The sequence below is a fragment of the Sphaerodactylus townsendi genome, linkage group LG12, assembly GCF_021028975.2.
Source record: "Sphaerodactylus townsendi isolate TG3544 linkage group LG12, MPM_Stown_v2.3, whole genome shotgun sequence".
In the NCBI taxonomy this organism is placed as follows: Eukaryota; Metazoa; Chordata; class Lepidosauria; order Squamata; family Sphaerodactylidae; genus Sphaerodactylus; species Sphaerodactylus townsendi.
In genome coordinates, this window is record NC_059436.1 from 27,258,034 (window position 1) to 27,278,520 (window position 20,487).

Sequence of the window (20,487 nt, forward strand, 5' to 3'; positions counted from 1 at the left end):
CAGCAGTCTTCAAAGGAAGCCTAGCTTAAGGGACAGCTCTGTGAGATTACTTTTGACACATAAGGCTCCCTGGAAAAACATCCTGCTTTTAATTGTCAATATTCTGCCAGAGTACTTTGCTGTACTGCATTGTAAGGTATACACTCAGTTTCTGACAAATGGAATCAGGGCCCCTTGATGTTTGTCATGAGGTATGCATCAATCCTCCAAACTGTATAAGCATTCTTCAGTAGGCAAACTTAGAATCTTCTGCAATAATATGACAAGATACCTGACGTTTCATGGTTCCTGTATGAAGGCAGACTCAAATACAATGAAAACATTTGTACAACACAGCTTCTGGCTGCTTGATGAGCTCAGTGAACTAAATCCAGCTGCAATCCTCACTGTACCTTCTCCCACCTGCAAGGCTGTTCTCTTTATAAAAGAAACTGCAAAGCGCAGGAATATCCATAAATCCCTAATTCCTTTTAGGCATATTTTCTCTACTGAATATGGCAGCCTGTTTTCAAGAAGTCAAATTCTGCACAGCCAGAAAGTACCTCCCAAAATGCTCTGCTCTTTCCTGTATATGCAGCAGCTAGAGAAAGACAGTCTTACCGGTGCTCTAGGACTCCCACACATACCTTTGTTTAAACCTGTGGCCATTTTTCTGACTCTTACAGGCCATAGAATACACAGACAAAACAGAGATAGAACCTATCACTTTATTGAGATCTTCAATCAACTTGGAATTTTTCATGAACCAGACATACGTAATAAACACCCAGAATTGGATCGCAAAGGCACTTCCTGCTTAGGACACTGGCCATGGGAGGGGCAGGTAAACAAGCTAGCTTCTCTGTACAACACCAGCCAAGTTCGCCCTTCCCAAGGACAGCCACCTCAGCACTGCCCTCCTGTTTTACACAAGCCAGACCCCCTGTAGGTTGTGACCCAAGGCTTTTCTGTAGGACACCTTGGCCTAGCAGGGAATACTGGAAACTCAAGGAATTTGTGGTGTCAAAAAGAAGTTTAAAAGCTGCCATTTGAGACAAGGGCTTCTCTGTACTCACACCCTGTCCCAAACACAATAAATAAGCAATTATAAAAAAATTTCAAGTATGTAGGGTTTCTCCCCGTTTCCATTCCAAATGCACTTGTGTTCTGAAGGAAGCTGGTTTCTCTGTAGCAACGCCAGTTAACTTCAGAATGCAATTTGGACCTGACTCTGAAAACTTAAATGCTGGGAGTTTTGTGCAACATGGATTCCTTGGCTTTTCTGAAGAAAAATAATTCCAGGTGCCAAAGTGTGCAGCCTACAGACCTTGGATACATCCCTGTGGTTTCTCTGTAATACATCACAAGGTTGGTCAAGTGCCTGTTTTGATAGAAGTTGGTGAGGTTTGGCTAGTGCTAAAACCATGCATAGGATCTCTTTAAAACCTTATTACGTACATCCTCCAAGAAGACAGAGTAGGAAATGATTAAAATATGGTGCTGACTGGATTTACGAGAATACCGTCGCTTGTCAAATTGTCTCCATATAAAAACCACACCAGACTGGCTCTCCATATGGAACTTGTGCTGCATGCAAGGCTCTCTGGTAAGATGGCTCACATGAGAACTAAGTCAGAGGAAAGTGAATTTTACATTCTCAGTGGAGCCAAGTCATTGCATTATACTGGTCTATGTATTTGGACAGAGTATGTGGAACCACAGACTGTGTGTGCGTTACAAGGGAAATTTCTTTTTTCACCGTTTCAAGGAAAGGAGTACTGTTAGGCTTTGGAGAATACAGAGATTGGATCGAAGCACTGTTGATTACAGCCTGTTCCTCTCTACAATACATTTAGGCAGCTCCCATGTTCAACTGGCTCTACTTGTATGGCAAGGAAGAGGAAAAAGCACAGTGCAATTTGTGGTCCCAATAGAAATTAATATGCCTGGCAATTGATAGTGTGCACCACGTTAAGAGCAAAGAAGGACAGGACCAGTTTAGGGAAGGGGTGCTCTTTCCCACAGAGCCTGAAAGTTTCTCTGTAATTACACCAACAGGTCTGGGGAAAGAAGCACAACATATTCAGTATTTAAGTTTTTTGGGAACTTCCCATGGGAAGCTGTCCCTACCAAAGTGGCCATAGGCTGCAGTCTTCTGATAAATGGGCTTCTTCAGATCCAGATCCCTGGAATATACAAGTCCGTAACTCAATACAGGGCATTCACCAAACAAAGCAAAAAGCAGCTACACCTGAAGGATCAACTTGTCAGCAGGGATGCTCAATGATGCAGGCCCCAAATGGATCAATGGCTGCCTTATACAATTCAGATCAACTCATCTACTCCCATTTTGGGAAATTCAGGCACCAACGTAAAGTATGTCCTGAAGCACTAAGCCCCTGGGCTCAACTGGCATTATGTAATACTTACCAGCCTTTAGCAGCCGCTACATCCAACCGCAGATCACCACATGGTTCTCCAATGGAGGTGACACTATCTGAATCACCAGCTTTTTCTAACCAGGCCTGCCCACTTCCAACATGATGCTTCCAGAGCACATTCTTAAGGACAGAGGCAGCAACATAAGTGTTTGAAGAGCTCCAATGCAGGAATTGCAATGGAGTCACGATTGGGGCTGCAGTTAGTAACAGATACCAAAGCTCTCAAGTCTTGGGCATCAATGACCCTAACAAGGCTATCTTAAAGCTTACCATTTATCCAGAAGACAGCCTTGATACACAAGTTGCCTTAACTCTTAAGGCAATCAGTACCAACCTGAAAGCCTTAGAGACTACCACCCAGTCCTCAAAATACTCTTAAAAGGTCTTCTGACAGTAGTGCTCCCTTATTTTTATCATGTATGTGACATCACCCCATGAGTCAGCACTGACCCTGTGCTTGCTTTTCATACTGAACAATTATCTCTCTACAGGTAGACTTCCAGATGCCCTGCAGTAGGTCCAGGTGACCTGACTTCAAATGCAGAATCCTGCCATTTTCTTTATCACTACATGAGAAGAACAGTTCTTCATTAACTGCTCGGTTCTGCTACCTTGCAGTAGATTTGTGGGGGGTGGGGAGGGTCGCATAGTGGAGAGTGCTGTCAAAATCTATGTATATTCAAGGCAGTTTTGACTACTGGCTGTGTCATAAATTTGGGCTTACATTTGCAGCCTATCCCCATCCTTATTACCTTGTCTGTATTTATCTGTACAGATGTGCATGCTTATTCTTCACTGGTTTTTTTACCTGACAATGACCCCTGGGCGGAGGTCAAAGTTCTTCTTCACAACTTCTAGTAGTTCATGCTCACTCTTTTGGGAGGTGCCATAATGGAAAATGGACACCGATAATGGATCGGCCACACCAATGGCATAGGAAACCTGGAAACAAAATTAAATTAATATAAACCGTAAGGATTAAAGCATGCAGAAACTTCAAACATCCTGCAAGACCACCAGTTCCCCTCCCTCCAGGCACGCCTGTGTGACTGCATTTGACCCTCAGCCTACCGCCGTGGTGGTGGCGAACCTTTGGCACTCCAGATGTTGTGGACTACAATTCCCATCAGCCCCTGCCACCACGGGCCTACCGTATAACCTAGGTTACTCAATTAGTAGTTTTTCTAGCGCTGCAACACTCTGATCTGTCCCCATATCCCATCTAACTGTTAAAAAGGAGAGACTGGAACTGGTTACTCTGTTTTGCACATCAGCAGCATCACTGGTGCTAAACAGACCAATATGCCATATATTCTCACTATAAGAATCTGATGCAGGATTTGGGACCTGAGTGCCATATTTTTACTCATCTGAAAGTTCTTCTAGAACAAATTATCAATTTAGAATTATGCATTATGAACACATCACAGTGCCTTGTTCAGACATCTCTCTATCTGTGCACCTGCTTCCTGAACTATTGTCTTGAAGTTTACCTGCCTGATCTACCATAAGTTTACCTGCCTGGTCTACCATAAGCCTGAAGGTTTACAGAGGACTATTAGCCAACTGCAATTTAACTGGATCCCCATTTCCCCCTGCTCAATCTTTTAGGACAGGAATGGCAGGTTGAACTTACCTGGACAAGTACTCTCCGACAGAGACCAGACTTTACAAGGGATTTTGCTACCCAGCGAGCGGCATAAGAAGCTGAACGGTCAACCTTTGTGTAGTCTTTACCAGAGAAAGCACCACCTCCATGAGCTCCCCAGCCACCATAGGTGTCAACAATTATCTTCCTGCCAGTCAAGCCAGCATCACCCTGCAATTAACAATAGTTTATTAACTGATGGAGCAAATGGTAGTAAAGAACAGCTATATTTCACATGCCTTTTTTCTCTTTAAAATCCTGGGTACTTAACCTGTCAATTTCAATTATACCAATTTGATATACATAAATGGAACTATTTAAGTTAACATCTGTGGCCTCCCAAAAAGCTACCACATTTGCGATGAGTAGGCAACTGACAAGAAGCCAGCCCCACACCTCATACCTGGGGTCCACCAATTACAAAACGACCACTAGGCTGCAGGTGATAGATTGTACTATCATCCAGATATTTTGAAGGCACAACAGCTTTGACCACTTTCTCTTTCAGGGCATCTCGCATTTCATCCAGACAAATCTTATCATCATGTTGAACAGAAATAACAATCGTATGGACTCTAATGGGGATGACAGCACCTCGGTCTTGCCTGTACAGCACAGTCACCTGAAACAAAACAGATGAAAAATAGCATTTTGTGTCATTTCACATGTTCGTCATAAAAGATTCTACTGCCAAACTGTTAAAATGAAAGGTCGAACTATCAGGTTTCTTCTAACAAAGAAATGTTCTATAACTGTAACTATATGAAGCAGTCCCATGGAGTTTTCTTGCTGCTCTGCAGCATCTACATATGTAGGCTGGCTTTTTGAGCTAGTCAGTTCTTCGGGACTATCTCAGCCCCACCTGCCTCACAAGGTGTCTGTTGTGGGGAGAAGAAGGGAAAGCAGTTTGTAAGCCACCTTGAGTCTCCTTAACTGGATTCTCAAGGAAAGAAAGGTGAGATATGAATCCAAAATTGTCATCTACTTCTTTCATTCACATTCCTCTCAGAATAGAGCTGCACCAACAAGCCACTTACTTGAGTTTTCGAATCTGGTCGCAGCCAAGGCAAAGTACCATTACGACGAAGCTCTGCCAGCTTAGCATTCAGTTTGTGTGCCATAACAAGCGTCAATGGCATGCATTCTTCAGTCTCATCAGTAGCATAACCAAACATCAAGCCCTGTAACAAAAAGATGTGGAACTTCAATTTCCAAGACTGCCTTTGAAATGTTACTGTGTCCCATGTAGTCTAGGAACACCAACCTGATCTCCAGCCCCAATGTCTTCTTCATTTCTATCAAGGTGAACTCCCTGAGCTATATCAGGGGACTGCTGCTCCAGAGCCACCAATACATTGCACGTCTTATAGTCAAAACCTAGACACACAAAAGCAATAAAGTATCAACAGCCAAAAGTTTCCCATTCGGAGCTAGAAAAAGCCACACATCCAGACCACCTACCTTTTGAGGAATCATCATACCCAATATGCTTGATTGTTTCACGAACAATTTTCTGATAGTCAACTGCAGCTCTAGATGTTATTTCCCCAGCCAGGAGAATCATTCCAGTCTTAGCAACTGCTTCTACAAAAGAAAATTGTACCAGGTGAATTTCAAGAAAAAGACTGCTACTCTAACTAGCCGCACCCCCACAGGTGCTGTTTCTTCCTTTAATGAAAGAGTTGACTCACCACATGCTACTTTGGCATCTGGATCTTGTCTAAGGTGTGCATCAAGGACAGCATCACTAATCTGGTCACAAATCTTATCTGTAAACAGAAAGTCCACATTATTTGCCAAAATCTGATTGCTACTACTCCAAAGCTTAAAAGTTCAGTAAACTACCAACCCTATTATTCATTTAGAAAAAGTAATGACAAGCAATGGGAAAATTCAATCTAGCCATTTACTGGCTATTCCCAAGATGAATAGCTATTAAAATTTAAATCAACTTGCATAGTACTAAATCATATATCCAGGTGCCTGTCTAATGCCAAAATAGGAGTTTAAGTTAACTGAAGTCACCCCTCACAGACAACCTTTATTCTTTTACTTCAAGAACACTAGAATCAAAATAGCCATTATCCGCTGAATTGCAGGAATACCCAACTATTCACCTCATCAAGGTTCAGCAGAAGTAATTAAGTCTTGCATTTATATTCTTCAGCCATCCCTAATTCTATTCAGACCTCATGTTGTCAAGATTCCACATCCAATTAGGACTTAAATACATACATTTAGTCTTTTACTTTGATATCTTCATGGGACCCCCCAAGAGTGATGACCCCAAAGTCACATCCAAATTTTCAAGTATTGTGTGCACAGTGACTAGCTTTAAGCAGAAGAAAAGCACTTTGTGTAGGTGTTTCACCCAATCCTACCTAATGAAAATCCACATCTTAAAATACTACAGTTAAAGCTGGTATCATCTAGAGACTACTTGATTTTTAACCTGTTTTCTGATCATAAAACTCTTCCAATGGCTTACAAAATAATTACAATTTTTTTCTTCTTCTCTCCCCGTCCCTTCCCAATGTTTAAGTCCCCTGCTTCTATGGCCAAGATGTTCCACTGGTGGTATGCTCTGTGATCCTGATGAAGCACTAATTGTAGCATGAGCAAGATCAGCTTGACTAAAGGCAGAAAGAAGTCTGTAACAGACCTTTCAGAGCACTTGTGAACAGGCAGTCTCCAGAACACAACAGCAAAGATCTAGCATCCTAACATCCACCAAGGAAGGTCCAGCTTACCAAAGGAAAGTACATCTTCCTCCCAGTATTTCTCCAGCAAAACCTTAACAGGAATGCTTATTATATTTCAGCTCCAACTGTGAGTACTATCACAATTTAGTATCATAGACCAAAGCCTAACCCTTCTTCCCCAATATAAATGACTCATTGGCAGAGCAGAAAAGCATTATAAAAATCTGCCTATGATAGTGACACAAGAATGTGGACTTCGGGGGAATCAACATTTATCACATAAAAAGAATGACTGTTGGACACATTGTCAAGGTCAGAAGAATGTATTATTGATGCAGGTGTAACATGAAAGACAGAATAAAACCACTGGAATTTGCCTAGGTTTTCTTGTGCAGGTCTTTATATTTCCTCCATAAAGCAAAGGTGCCCTGAGATGCCACATGGCTTAATTAGCCCACGTGTCTTTTTGCTGCAATTGCTATGGATTTTCCAGAAAAAGGCGGCTTGCTGCTGTTTCATTTTCTCCTGAATCAAAAATTCCTTGTTGGCATACAGGTCACCTCTACAGGTCTAATCTAGAAAAGATCTCCCCATATACAAAATCATACATACCATCCCACCCTCTGCCACTACTCAGCACTGGCAGACTACCCAGCCGCCATGAAGGAGGACACAAAGCAAGTCCTTCTCAAGCATGTCGACATATCAACCACTACTCCCATTTGAGACAAACCAAACCAAGCATTTTTGCGAAGGTTTTTAGCCTCTTCTCCCCTGCCCCACTACTGATTTTGAGAAAAACAAACCAATTTAGACGCTAGGTATGACCTGCCTCTCCTTAAATAATTCCGGAACGGGACCCATCCTGTTCAGTTTCTTTCTTTCTTTAAAAAAATGCTTAACAAGGAAACCCCGTTCTTCTCTTTCCCCAACATGTAAAAGACTTTTTAAAATGGATGCCTCCAAGCTTTTCTGCTTTCCCCTCTCGTCCCCATCATCTTTCCTGAGAGGGCTCCATGCGGACACCACGTGGTCAGCGCCAGAGTCGTCTGCAATGCGGGGGCACGTCCCCGCCAGCACGCGAGTCGGCGGGAGCGCGCGCCCGTACAAGAAGCCGGTTTCGTCATCTTTTTTTATCCTTTTGCCCATTCCCATGATTACACAAAGTGGGGGACAGAACGCCTCCCCACCCCCAACCCGGTTCGCCCCATAATCCAGCGCGACTCAGTCGGATCCGTGGGATTGGAGGCCCTCCCCCACAGCTTCTTCGTCGGTTCGTCCGCCCGCCCGCGAGAAGCCTCAGATGACCGCCGACGCCGCAGCCCCCCCTTCCTCCTCCCCCCCCGATCGACTCGGTCAGTCCGGGCATGCCCCTCCCCCGCTTGATTTCCCCTTTCACTCACCTGGGTGCCCCTCCCCCACTGATTCTGAGGTGAAAAGGAAGGTGCCCTCCTCGATTCTGCTGTCGCGATAGCCGTTCATGGCGATATCGGGAAACTAAAAAAAGGGGAGAAGTTGCAAAAACAGACACAACAGAGAATCACTCGAGAGGCAACCAGGTGTGGAGACGACCACCGCTCGTCGACCCTTCTCCCAACAGCTGGCGCCTCAAAGGAATGAACGCGGCGGCCCTCAACGAGGGTATTTATAGGACCAGGCCCCGCCCATCTTCCATAAGGCCCCGCCCCTTATCCTCCAACTATAATCTAGGGCGAGGCCGGGAACGGTGAGCGAACGCTATCTCGGCATCTAACGTACCGCTTGGAAAGGATAATTGCAAATGAATTCCCCCTCCCCCCCCATTAAATTAAGGACTACGAGAGCAACTCCTATAAATAATTATTACCTGTTGTGGCCAAGGCAAAATATGTATATACGACTATCTCCGCTCCCTCCGCCCCTGTGTGTCTGGCTGCCTCTAATCTCCTCAGTCGTTGTCGCCTGCGGGAGTCGCAGCGCCGCTTACAATTTTCCCGCCTTGCGTGACAGGAAAGGCGCCGCTTGTATAAATCGGTCTGTGTTTCCTCGCAGTTTCGCTTCCTTGGAAGTAAATCGCACAGAAGTAAACAGGGCTTGTTTCTAACAAGACATGCCTAAATTCGGGCTGTAAGGGTAACTCCTGAAACCTCCTGAAAGCTTGCCTTCTGTATCCTAACGTGGAGGAGGGAACAACTGTGTGGTCCTCCGTGACGACGGCCATTTTGGTTCAGTTTCTATTTCCTTTTGGAATCACCCAAGGTTCATTCACAAATTGAGAATTCAAATTCATTAGTGCGGGTTTTTTAAAAATTCAGATAGCTGTACTGAAACATGGGGGCCTTAGCATCAAGCACAACACTGCTCAACACACACCAGCCATACCTCACTGTCCTCCTCAAATTGACAGTATGTGGAGCATGCTGTAAACCTGCAATTCTTTGTATGTGCCTGAGAGTAAGTCCCACTGTGGGAATTCCAGTGCCTAGTTATTTGGGAGCAAGCTTCTAAGTACACATGGGATCAGGTTGCACCACTGCAGTGCTTGGGTGTAAACCCATTGAATGCAATGGGACTCGCTTTTGAATGTGCACAGATGGTCAGGATGCACAACATATTATGGTATTTACAATATACAGTACTGTTCCTGCTTCATCTCTTAGTGTGTAACATTGCAAGTTCCGGCCTGGACATTCATGGAGACTTGGAGATGGAGCGTGAGCCATTTTCTCCGGAGGAGCTCATTAATTCCATAATCTCCCCTTCTCAGGTTCACAGTTTTCCAAAGTTAGAATTTGTAATAAAATTAAAAGGCACATTTTTGCTAGCAGTGGAAACTGTGGGGCCATCTAGATAAGGAACCACTGCCACTCCTTGAAGACAGGGTGTAACCATGTGGTCTAAGTATATAACATTTCAGAGACCCAAGTTAAAAAGCAATTGGCCCAAGGTTCCAAGTGAGCTTCATGGGAGAGTTGGGATCTGAATCAGGCCTTGTAAACCAATCACTGTTATCATAATTATACAACTCCTTGTTTTCTTTTAGGAGTATAAGAAATAATCATCAAGTTGAGAATCAGAGTTTGTGTCTTACATTCCTACCAATTCCCACATTTTAGATTATCCATCTCCTATCTCTTTTCATATAGGTACGTACGTATGTACATATGCACACACATATACATATCACCAAATTGTTGACCAAACTGTACAGCTTTAGCAAAAACTCAATAACTCAATTTAATTTTAAAGTATATATTAAAAACAAGCTCATCTCCATGATTTATTGCACATCACTGACATTTGTGTATTTAATTGGAATTTAATTGGAAATCTCCTTATCTTACAATTAAATGTCTACTTTATACAACAATATTTAATTAATATAAAATATTTCAAATCAACACTTGATCCAAGTCAAGGTTCTACCAACAAGCCTTGAGAGGCTATGAATATTCAGGCTTAGAACAAAATCAAGCTTATGCTCCATGAAGATTTAACTAACTGAATTTTTGCATGTCACCCAGTTGCTAAAGTTACCAAGAAGAAAAAGTTTGTGATCCTATTGGACTGGTGGGAAAAAAGGAAAAGAATGCTAAAAAACAGAAAACACTCTAGGGCAGGGGTCCCCAACTTTTTTGATCCTGTGGCACATACTGAATTCTGACTCAGCTTGGAGAGCACAGCAACAAATTGCTGCCATAAAATGGCTACTGTAGGAGGCATTCCCCCACAAACATATCTACAGAAATCTTTTTTTACATCTTTTAGAATAATTTTTAAACATGTGTCCTAGGGCTATTTTTGCTGGACTATTGCACTAAAAAAATAAAAGGTAACCAAACTTTCCACATAAGGATAGGTATAAACATTTGTGCAATCAACGTATCGAAGGTCAGTCATCAGACTGTGGGTAAGGAAATGATTATGTGTTCAACAAGTGGGCCAACTTAATGACCCACACTGGACAAGTGGGCCAACTTAATGACCCACACTGGACAAGTGGGCCAACTTAATGACCCACGTGCCTTCTTCTCCCTAGATCACGATTATTTCATTCACCAACTATGCAAGCACAAAAGTGGCCATACGCTACAACATGTATAAACAGCAAGGTATGACTACCAGCCATGACCCTTCAGCACAAGTGGTTACTGTGCAGGTGCAAAGCTGCTTCTGTGGTGTATCAGCCGATCAGCTTAAAAAAACCACCCATGTCACCACTGTGGAGAAAAATGGCTTGGGCTAATTTAATCAATAAGCTTTAACAGAGCAACAGGCAATCCTATTACCAGTTCAAATATGCTGAAAAGGTGGAAGAATAAGATTTTCCTAAACTGCCTTACACTGGTGCAGTACAAAGATATATTAGCACAGTGAATCTGTGTTGGACAGCACCAACATAGTGCTTTTGGCAGTCAATGCTGTCTAAATAGCAGTTATGCAAAGGAGTGGGGGGAACCTTTATCAAGTTTAGGGCATGTCATGGCATAAGTGTGTCGTAGTCGAAGTGCTAAGGGCATGGTCCCAACTTCTGCAATGGCATAAAGTTACCCTTGCAAAAGAGGTGGCATAAATTAAGACAAGTTCACGTCACTAATTGTAAAGCCAGGAAGACCCACACACACACAGGCACCCCAGCTCAACACACACAGCACCCCAGCTCAATTCCAACCAGCTTTGCAGTCAATCACATTCCCAGCATATACAATCCACAGCAGGAAACACTGACCACATATCAAAAGTCATAGCACAAGAATCGCAATGTTTTGCCCCATGCTGAAAGAATTATGGGTACAAAAGTGGAGAGTTTGGTGATGCACAAAGGAAACATTTAACACAGATTTACACCCAACAGGCAGGGGGAAAGAATGACAGATGAAAAACACTTGTCCCTCAAAACCTTAAAATGCCCACCTGGAACTCCACAATACAAAGAGAACTTCACTAAGGATTCCACTGTCTTCCAATGTATTCTTGAAAAGGACAGTTTGCTACTACACTACAGTTTCTTTTGTTAATGAACTTAGCCACTGCAGCACAAAGCAACAGGAAACGTCAAAGATCTCCTGTCTCTTCTCCCCACCTCCACCTACTGCTGAGATGATAATAAATCCTGTTGCTGGGCTACATGATGGACTCTAACTGTTCTGTCAGGTGTTGTGTTGTTCAAAGTTTTGATGGATGGATTATGTTGCATACAAAATTTTTAACACTAGTTGAATCCTTGAGTCCCTTGTCTGAATTCAAATCATTCTCCTTTTGTGCTTCCTGACCACTAGGCAGTAGGAATCCCTGGGCTGGGAAGTTGCTGTAATCTGTGAGTGGAGGCATGCTTGCAACTTGATATGGAAAGAGGTATTTATGTATATAGATAAAGTACTATCACTCTTCTAGGCTTCAATGGATTCAGAAGGCTGTAACTTTGTTTAGGATTGTACCACTAGCGAGCTTCATGGCAGAGTTGGAATTTGAATCCAACAGTATATCTCACTGGGGCATGGTCTGTGGACCCCTCCTACCTTCAAACTAGTCATGGGGAGATATTAACAGACCAGTGTTTGTGTACTCCGTTTTCCTAAATCAGATTAGCAGAGTATTAAGAGTCCATTCACTCCCAGAAATCCAGTGTGGATCAACGAGCGTGCAGTCCCATGAAGCATTTGATTAACCCAGGTGCTTTGCTGATAGAGGAAAAATATATTATTTGCCTTATAATCTTATTCCTCTCTGGAACTTTGCAGGATCTGTTGGACAGCAGAAGAATCACTGTTGTAAGGCTTCGGCTCTGTTGCATCACACATCACAGCCTGACATATCCTGGAGGTCATGCCGCCTCCCATAAACAAACATAAACTCTTTTCTGATCCATTATCTTTCTCATCACATGCCAGACTCACTCTAATAAGAGTGTGACTTGATTATTAGCATGACTTGATTATTTTAAAGAAGGAGCCAACCAGTCCCTCCTTGGGGCTGTCCATGGCCAGAGGCTAGTGACATAAAAAGACTGCAAAATGCCATCCTTAGAATTACTTGATGTTCTTGTTTAAACCACAACAAGTGTCTGGCTTTATCACAGCTGGCATGCCTACTGGAACCAGGGAGATTGGATGCCAAGAATGATGGTACTGGGAATCTTGACTAGTTGGACCAAAGTATTTCAGCAGGTGTAGCTTTCCTTGCACCTACACCTGTTAAAATCCCCTCTTCTGCCCCACTATTAAGAGAGCACAGGCCTCCTTCAGATTTGGGGAATGGGCAGGAAAAAGACTTTTGAAGGCTATGGGGCAAGTGAAAATAAAAAGGAGGTGGTAACTGGTTAAAATCAATATGGAAAAGTCAGTACTTCCTGACACACCTGTAGTGTACTGAAAAGTTCACATAATTTTTTTCCAACAGGTTTCCCCACCCCCATCCCTTTAGATTTGTTCTCCTTCCCAAATCAGTATGAGGCATAACTTCTATAATCTGCTTTTAAAAAATTACTGTTTCCAGAATGCACCTGTTTCTTGTCACAGTGCTCTTTGCTCTATCAGTGGTGCTTCACGTATCTTGATTTGAGGCCTATCTGCCTCGTTGATGACGCAAGGCTTCAGTAGGAAATGGCACATGGAAAAGATTTAGCCTCTGCAGCTTATCACAGGACACTGTTGTGGTCAATAGGCCCAACGGCTATTAAATCAACATCATTATCTAAAGGGAACAGGGAATGCAATGCAAGTCTTAAATTCACAGAGAATTTGAGAATGCTTTGTTTTGAAAATATCCTTGTATATTTTTAAAAATGTTTAGCAGTTTATTTTATTTTATTTCATTACATTTATATCTTGCCCATCCCAGGGCATGGCCAAGCTCGGGGCAGCTTACAAACAATAAAAATACTACATATGTATAAACAATAAAATACAGTTGAAATATTAAGATCTAAATTACTTCCCTGCTGGCAATAATCGTATCAATTCAGGCTGTAAAATCCCCATTATCTAAATCACCAAAAGATAAGTGGGGACAGTAAGATGTAAGCAAGAAGGGGGGAGGTGCACGGGTTAAATACATTAAAAAGGCGCTCCCTGGTATTAATCTCAGTGGTCCGATTTTGGTTGACGTTAAGTGGTCAGGAGGCCAGCAGGATGATACACAATGATGGATGACCTCAACCAAAAGCCCGGCAGAACATCTCTGTCTTACAGGCCCCACAGAACTGATTATAATCCTGCAGGGCCCTGGCACAAATAGAGTTCTACCAGGCTGGAGCCAAGGCTGAAAAAGACCTGGTTCTGATTGAGGTCAACCTAATGTCCTTGGGGCCAGGGACCGCCAGCAGATTTTCACTGTAGGAATGAAGTAACTTCCACAGGCAATATGGGGAAAATACGGTCCCAAACATGTGACTGTACCAGACCGCTTAAGGCCTTGAATGTCAAAACTAACACCTTGAACATGACCTGGAATTTGACTGGCAACCAATGCAGCTGATTTAGATGGGAGTAATGTGCTCCCTCACTGAAGCTCCAGTGATGAGCCTGGCTGCCGCATGTTCTTTAACTTTTGGATCTGTCTTTTCTCTTTCAGGCCATATCGTGCATTTGGCCGTCATGAGTGAAAAGTGATAATGGGACAGAGGTCAATCTGATCCGCTCAAGTCTCTACCTAGAGTCTATCCGAGCTACTTAGCTCTTATCTAACACACGAACAAACACCCTTCTAATACATATGGACTTTTACAGGGCTTTTCTATTTCAGGTCATATCGTGCATTTGGCCGTCATGATTGAAAAGTGATAATGGGAGGGACAGTCAGTCCGAGCAATAGAGTCAAGAGCAGAAAAGCTAAATACAATCAAACACACCATTGCCAGAGGTTTTACCACCAATTACAATGTTGAGCACTTGGCTATTCCCCATAGGCCAGATATGGAAGGCACCAATGAAAGCATGCAGCAGAAGACAGCCATTGTGAATAGCAGTAGCTCTTCTTAGGAATGCACTGTAGGTGATCTTGGACTAATTACATTCTCTCAGCCAAGAATACGCTCACCGGAATTGTTGTGAAGAAAAAATGGGGCAAGGGTCACTTCATGCTCCTTGGGAAAAGAGCAAGATGAAAATCTAATGAATGAATGATAAAATAGAACCTATTCCAGTCCAAAGATCCTCATCTGTAATAGAAGTGGTGTTGTCAGCCTCTCAGAATTACAATGATTTTCAGTTCAATGTATTGTCAAAGGCATGATCCTCTGAAGATGCCAGTCACAGATGCAGGCGAAACATCAGGAGAAAATGCTAGTGTGTAGTCATCCCCGCAGGGTCGTCGCTAAGGAATAGGCGAGACGCGGAGGAGGTTTCATCTGGAGATACAGCAACAGGAAGCGCTGATTTCGGTGATCCACAACCTGCCCTGGTCTCTCGGCACCTTTATTAGGGTTTCGCCAGCGCAAAGGAGGTGGGTAGGGAGATGAGCGGGAGACCGGGAGACCTGGAGATCATCATGTGATGCATGATCTCACCTGGCTACGTGCGGGCGGAGAGGAGCTGAAGCTGCCTGAGCCTAATCCTCACCCAAAGACCATTGTCCCTTGCGCCCGTGACTCGAGCCGACAGTTCATGACCCGTGACTCATAGGGATGAGGAGTGGGGGTGCGGTGTTACCAGAAGCCGTGAGGTCCGCTACATGGCCCCAACGTTCTACACGGTGCTGCTGGGTCAGCAATTGCATTACTAAGACATCTCCTCCTTTTTTATATTTAGAAGGGGACGAAATGCTAAGGGGTGATTTATGACGCTATTCCTCCGTCTGGTCAAGCTTCGACCGAGCTAAAGTTGTGTAACACATTAGAACTTGGTTGGCGGGTAAGGGAAATTCGAGGGCTTCTTACATAGGTTACAGGCAATATTAGACATACATTGAACGAAAAGAAGATCCGGGATAATGAGGCATAATTAAACCAATGCAGAGCTGTACAATAGCAACCATCCTCCGCAGCCAGCTCCAGAGAGGGCTGACCACCAATGGGGCAAAACATCATACTTCAGATTAGATACAACTTCCTGCAATTCAAGGCATCTTCATATGAATCAATTGGGAATTATCAGAGATTAAAGCAACACATATTACGACATTTTCACAACCTTGGTGATGCAACAACAATAAGTAATCAATAGCTGCACGCATTATCTAAGGTCGCTGACGAAATTCCTGCTGCTTTCGGAGGCCAGGGCATCCAGAGCGTGTGGAGGTAGAGCTATTAGACTTCTCGCAGAGGCACAGGCCAGAGCGGGCCGATAGTCTTAGTGTTACATGAAACAAGTCGGGGATCTACAAGGAGTCGCGAAGGGAAAAACATGCTCCGGCCTTTGGCTAGAGCCGCTTCTGTGTCATCTCGCAAAGGGGGGTCGAGGGGAGGGGCGGAGCGGCGACCGCGCTTGGCTCCCCGAGGTGAAGCCTGATGCAAAACAATGGTGAGACGGCAGTAGAGAGTCCCCAGGCAGATAGTTGTATGGAATGCAACAACAGTAAATACTTATAACTTCTAAAATTACAGGCATGCAGTAACTTCAATAATCAGTCGGTCACAGTACTCAACAATTCCCCTTTGGAGGTCGCCCAATGGGCATAAGCAAGGCATCAGACATTGGCAACAATATATACAAGACATGCATGTTTGTAGATAGGCGACATCATATAAATGAAAACAATAAACATAGCTAAACGGTACATAGGCTAGATGTAAAGAAGGAAGGCAACCCGGTTGCATAATTGTCCAATGCATGGCTCTTGCTGTTTGACTACCAAAGCTACAGAAGCCATGGCGTAGGAGTCCATGGGTTTCTCAAGATGAGGGAGAGCTACTGATAGCTCCTTAGCATTGCAGGTTCAGTGACTCTCACGAGCAAGGTTGTGAGAGAAGGCGTGTTCATCGACATCTCGCTGACTGAAAAACAGCGGAGAGTTCCAAGGGTTAATCTATCAGGAATGTTCCTGGCTGCAATTCCAAGTTTCAGCCAGCGCAGGCAGAGGGAGAGAGAATGACGGCCAGGAGCAGCAACACGCCGGGCATCAACCTCTGAGCCACAGCTGGCTCCAGGCTGCCGTTCTGGGTGAATGCAGCGGGGCTGTGATCCTTGTGTGGAAGAATGGGTGTGCTGGCTCCAGAGATCCCTCCCATCTCGGCCCCAGGCTGGGGGCAATCGGGCTCTCTCTCAACAGGGGCGAAGTGGGTCGATTCTCCAGGGAGGCCCCGCCCATCTCCGATGGGCTGGCTCTGGCATGGCATGAAGCTGGACTCCTGTATAGAAGAGAAAACAAGCTTAATGCCCCAGGGTTTTCAAGCATACGAGTTAGTTTATAGATGACAATGGAAAGCCCGGAGCCCTGAGTAGCAAGCAATTTTGATAGAGTAATAGAGAAGTAGCACTGATATGGTCTGCTGATGAGACCTTGATTGGGTCAATAGGGGGAACTATCTCTTTTCTTTCGCTTATATAAATGCTTTATTAGGCTAGTCAGCCCATTCCACAATCCATCACTTGCAACATCTGCTAAGAGATACAAGGCAGGAATTGCCCAAGGCTTAGGAGAAGGAGAGGTCATATCCAGGTCGGATGTTTGTTTGTAAAACAATCCCACCACCGCCTAAGGTGTGGGGTTTTTTTAAAAGCAACTTAAACAATTCACAATTATAGTCATATCGTAATAGCATCTATAGGAAAGATGTAAGAAGATGCAAAGAAAACAGTTCCTGGGCTTGAGGTTTGATCACAGGAGCAAATTGAGAGGGGGGGTTTGCAAAAACCCTTTATCAGATCCTCCTATTCCAGAGGTGGGGTGCCAGCCCATTAGAAAGAGGGAGGTGCAGAAAGGAAGGCAGGCGGTTTGAAGCCAGGCTCTACCTTCCCTCCTGTAAGGGACTTTGGCCGTTTGAGCTGGCTTCCTACCTTCATGAGGCTGTGTAAGATAGGTGTGGCTGAGAGACCCCTTGGCACTGTGACTAGGGAGCCAGCAGAGAAATGGGAGCAGAAAATGATTTTGGCTTCATATGTAAACTTGCTTCACCCAATGTGGGCAGCCTGCATTGGACAAGGAAAAGGTTCTCTAAGGAAAGGTTTGAATGAAGAGTTTCGAGGGTTTAACCAAGATGGGAAGTGCCTTGAAGCAGGTCCCATCGGCCTCCTAGGAGCATGCACGAGCCAAGGCCCCGTTTAAGGTTGATGTCACGGGTGAAGCTTTCAAGGCATTGGCACACATAGTCAAAAGGAGAGAGACTTTAATTGAAGCACAAGAGCATAGCTTAGAAGCAATGGAAAAATCCCTCTTATGAGGGGAAAACTTTAGGGTCTCTTGAAAGGGGCAAGACATAAGAACATACAAGCAGCATACAGAGAGCACATATAAAGTAACAAGGAGGATTACAACTCTGATTTGAGATCTTGCTCTCTGAGGTACTGACGCATTTTGCTGCCACTGGGAGCTTTGAGCTTAGGGTTTTGCACAGAGCGAGAGGCTATGAGATCTGGTTTGAACCTTACAGCTGGAGAGAGGGCCAAGGGGCTTCTTCTTCACGAAGGACTTTTGGCTTAAGGCCATTGTGTGAGCATCTTCCCTTTCCATGCCTCATTGTCCTGTAGATTGGCTATGGGGCATTCTGAGGAGGGTTCAAAACGGCAGTCCTCACAGCATTTCTTTCTGTTGCAATTCAGTGACTGTGGACTCTGCAGAGATTTTGAAATGCGTCATTCTGGGGCACTCTACGGAGGCATGGTGACTTTGAAGTAGAAGGGTTAGCAGAGCAGGAAGTATAGACGAGGGGGAGCAAGCTGGCAAGACCAGCCCCATGGTCTCCGTGGGGATGGGATCACTATACTGAGCTGGGGCAGCCAAGATCTCATGGGGAGCTCCGGGAAGGGTTTGAGGTGGATCTTGTTCCGGGCTGGGGAGATGCCCGGCGCTGGCCTCCCAGCGGCATTGGGCCGGTCTTAGACTTTCCTGGGGTCTTGGCCTCTGGGAGACCGGGTTGTAGGTGGCCCCCGGCAGCCTGCTACAATTCCTCCGAAATGTCCTGGCTTGCCGCCAATTGGAGACACTCCGCCTCTCTCATGGCAGCGGAGAGGGCGGGCGGGTTAGAAGGCTGGCTTGATGGGCGAAAGACCCGATATCCTGGCAAGCTTTGAGCATGTCGCCAGCTCGGGTTCCTCTCCTAGGCCTGTGACCGCTTTGGCGAACACTCGCGAGCGCTCGCGCGCTGTTTCCGCCTGAGCCTCCTCGTCAACCTGCCTTTTGAGATTTCCTGGAGCCTGCTCACAAACTTCGGCATAGGGTTCTGGGGGTTTTGGCCGGATGGTGGAGAAGCTCTGGGTGGGCTGGCCGGCATTGGAACCTTGACAAACGCCTTGTAGCGCCTGAGGCGATCGTAAGGATGGCCTCAGGTAGGACAATCTGATTGTTGGGGTTGCGAAGGCTGCATCGGCCGTAAAGCGGCGGTGTAGGCGCTCGCCGGAGGCGGTTGCCTTGCTGAAGCACTGCTGGCGGAACTGGCTTCCCAGATCACAAATTGTGCAGGGCTCAGGAGCATGGAAGGTGGTCTTCCAGCCCGGAACCATTAAGTGATTCCTCGCTGACTGCCTTCTAGCATGCCTCCATAGGGACTGATACCGCCCCGTGACCGCTGCTAGAGCTCAGTGAGGATGTTGGGCTTAAAATCGGCCAACCCGGACAACGCCATCCTCGGTATCTGTGAAATGGGCCGGGGCACAATGCGAATATCGGCATCGTCTTCCGTCAATTTCTCTTCCCTTCCGCAGATCGTGGGCTAATACGCTCTGCAGAGTTTTGAAACCCGCCGCCATTACTGGCGCCGACGGCCAGGTGCGGTGGCTTTGGAAATGAAGGCGGAGCAGTAGAGGGGCGCCTGTTTCCGGAGAGTTTGAAATGGGCGAAGGATAAGGCAGAAGGAGGACAGACGCCCAATTTAGTGGATAGAGAAAATTCCGAGGTTGAAATTGAAGGTGAAAGATCGAAGCGAGGGTGGCCTACAGCAAGGGAGCCAGGTCTGCAGGCTGATGGCGACATAACATTGTCTCCATCGCCAGTAGCAGTGACATCGGCACGCCGAGGTCGCAAGCGGAAGAGGCGCCTCGATGTTTCTCTTAGTCCTTAAGATTCAATGTCCCCCCCCCTTCCAAAGTCATACAATTTGAGCTTCAATCTCCTCAACCAATTTAAGCAGCTCCCTTCTTTATCGACCCCACGATTTCAGCTAACGCCAGTTCGGCCAACGCTTGTCATATAAGCCCTGCTTTTGCAAGCTCCTACTCACCGGGTGTTCCGCCGGACGAGAGTGTCCTAGGACGCGTGTCTCTGGATGCTACCGATCTCAGAGGACAGGCGATACCGAAGCGGTGGTCCCTGGATGCTCGATCCAGCGGACTTTCTCGGTATCGCTGCCCTTTCCAGGCTTAATTTATAGGGTGGAGGTTCGAGGATTCTCGGTTTCAGCACCAGCTTGTAGTCATCCCCGCAGGGTCGCTAAGGAATAGGCGAGACGCTGGGAGGAGGTTTCATCTGGTGGAAGCGCCAGCAACAGGAAGCGCCGATTTCTCGTGATCCTGACAACTCTGCCCTGTGCTGGTCTCTGGCACCTTTTATTAGGGTTTCATTAGGGCGTGTAAAGGAGGTGGGTAGGGAGATGAGCTATAACGGGAGACCTGGTGATCATCATGTGATGCATGATCTCACCTGGCTA

The 20,487-nt window shown here is 45.3% G+C and overlaps 1 protein-coding gene across 1 annotated transcript; it reads right to left on the reverse strand.

Moving 5' to 3' along the window:
- Positions 1-693: 693 nt before the first annotated feature.
- On the reverse strand, positions 694-8,375 carry MAT2A (methionine adenosyltransferase 2A). Its single transcript, XM_048512903.1, has 9 exons — positions 8,174-8,375; positions 5,760-5,837; positions 5,530-5,652; positions 5,333-5,445; positions 5,106-5,249; positions 4,472-4,690; positions 4,057-4,239; positions 3,229-3,362; positions 694-2,165 (listed from the first exon to the last, which is right to left on the reverse strand). The coding sequence occupies exons 1-9, from the start codon at positions 8,250-8,252 to the stop codon at positions 2,063-2,065; spliced, it is 1,176 nt and encodes a 391-aa protein (XP_048368860.1). The 5' UTR covers positions 8,253-8,375; the 3' UTR covers positions 694-2,062.
- Between the last annotated feature and the right edge of the window lie 12,112 nt (positions 8,376-20,487).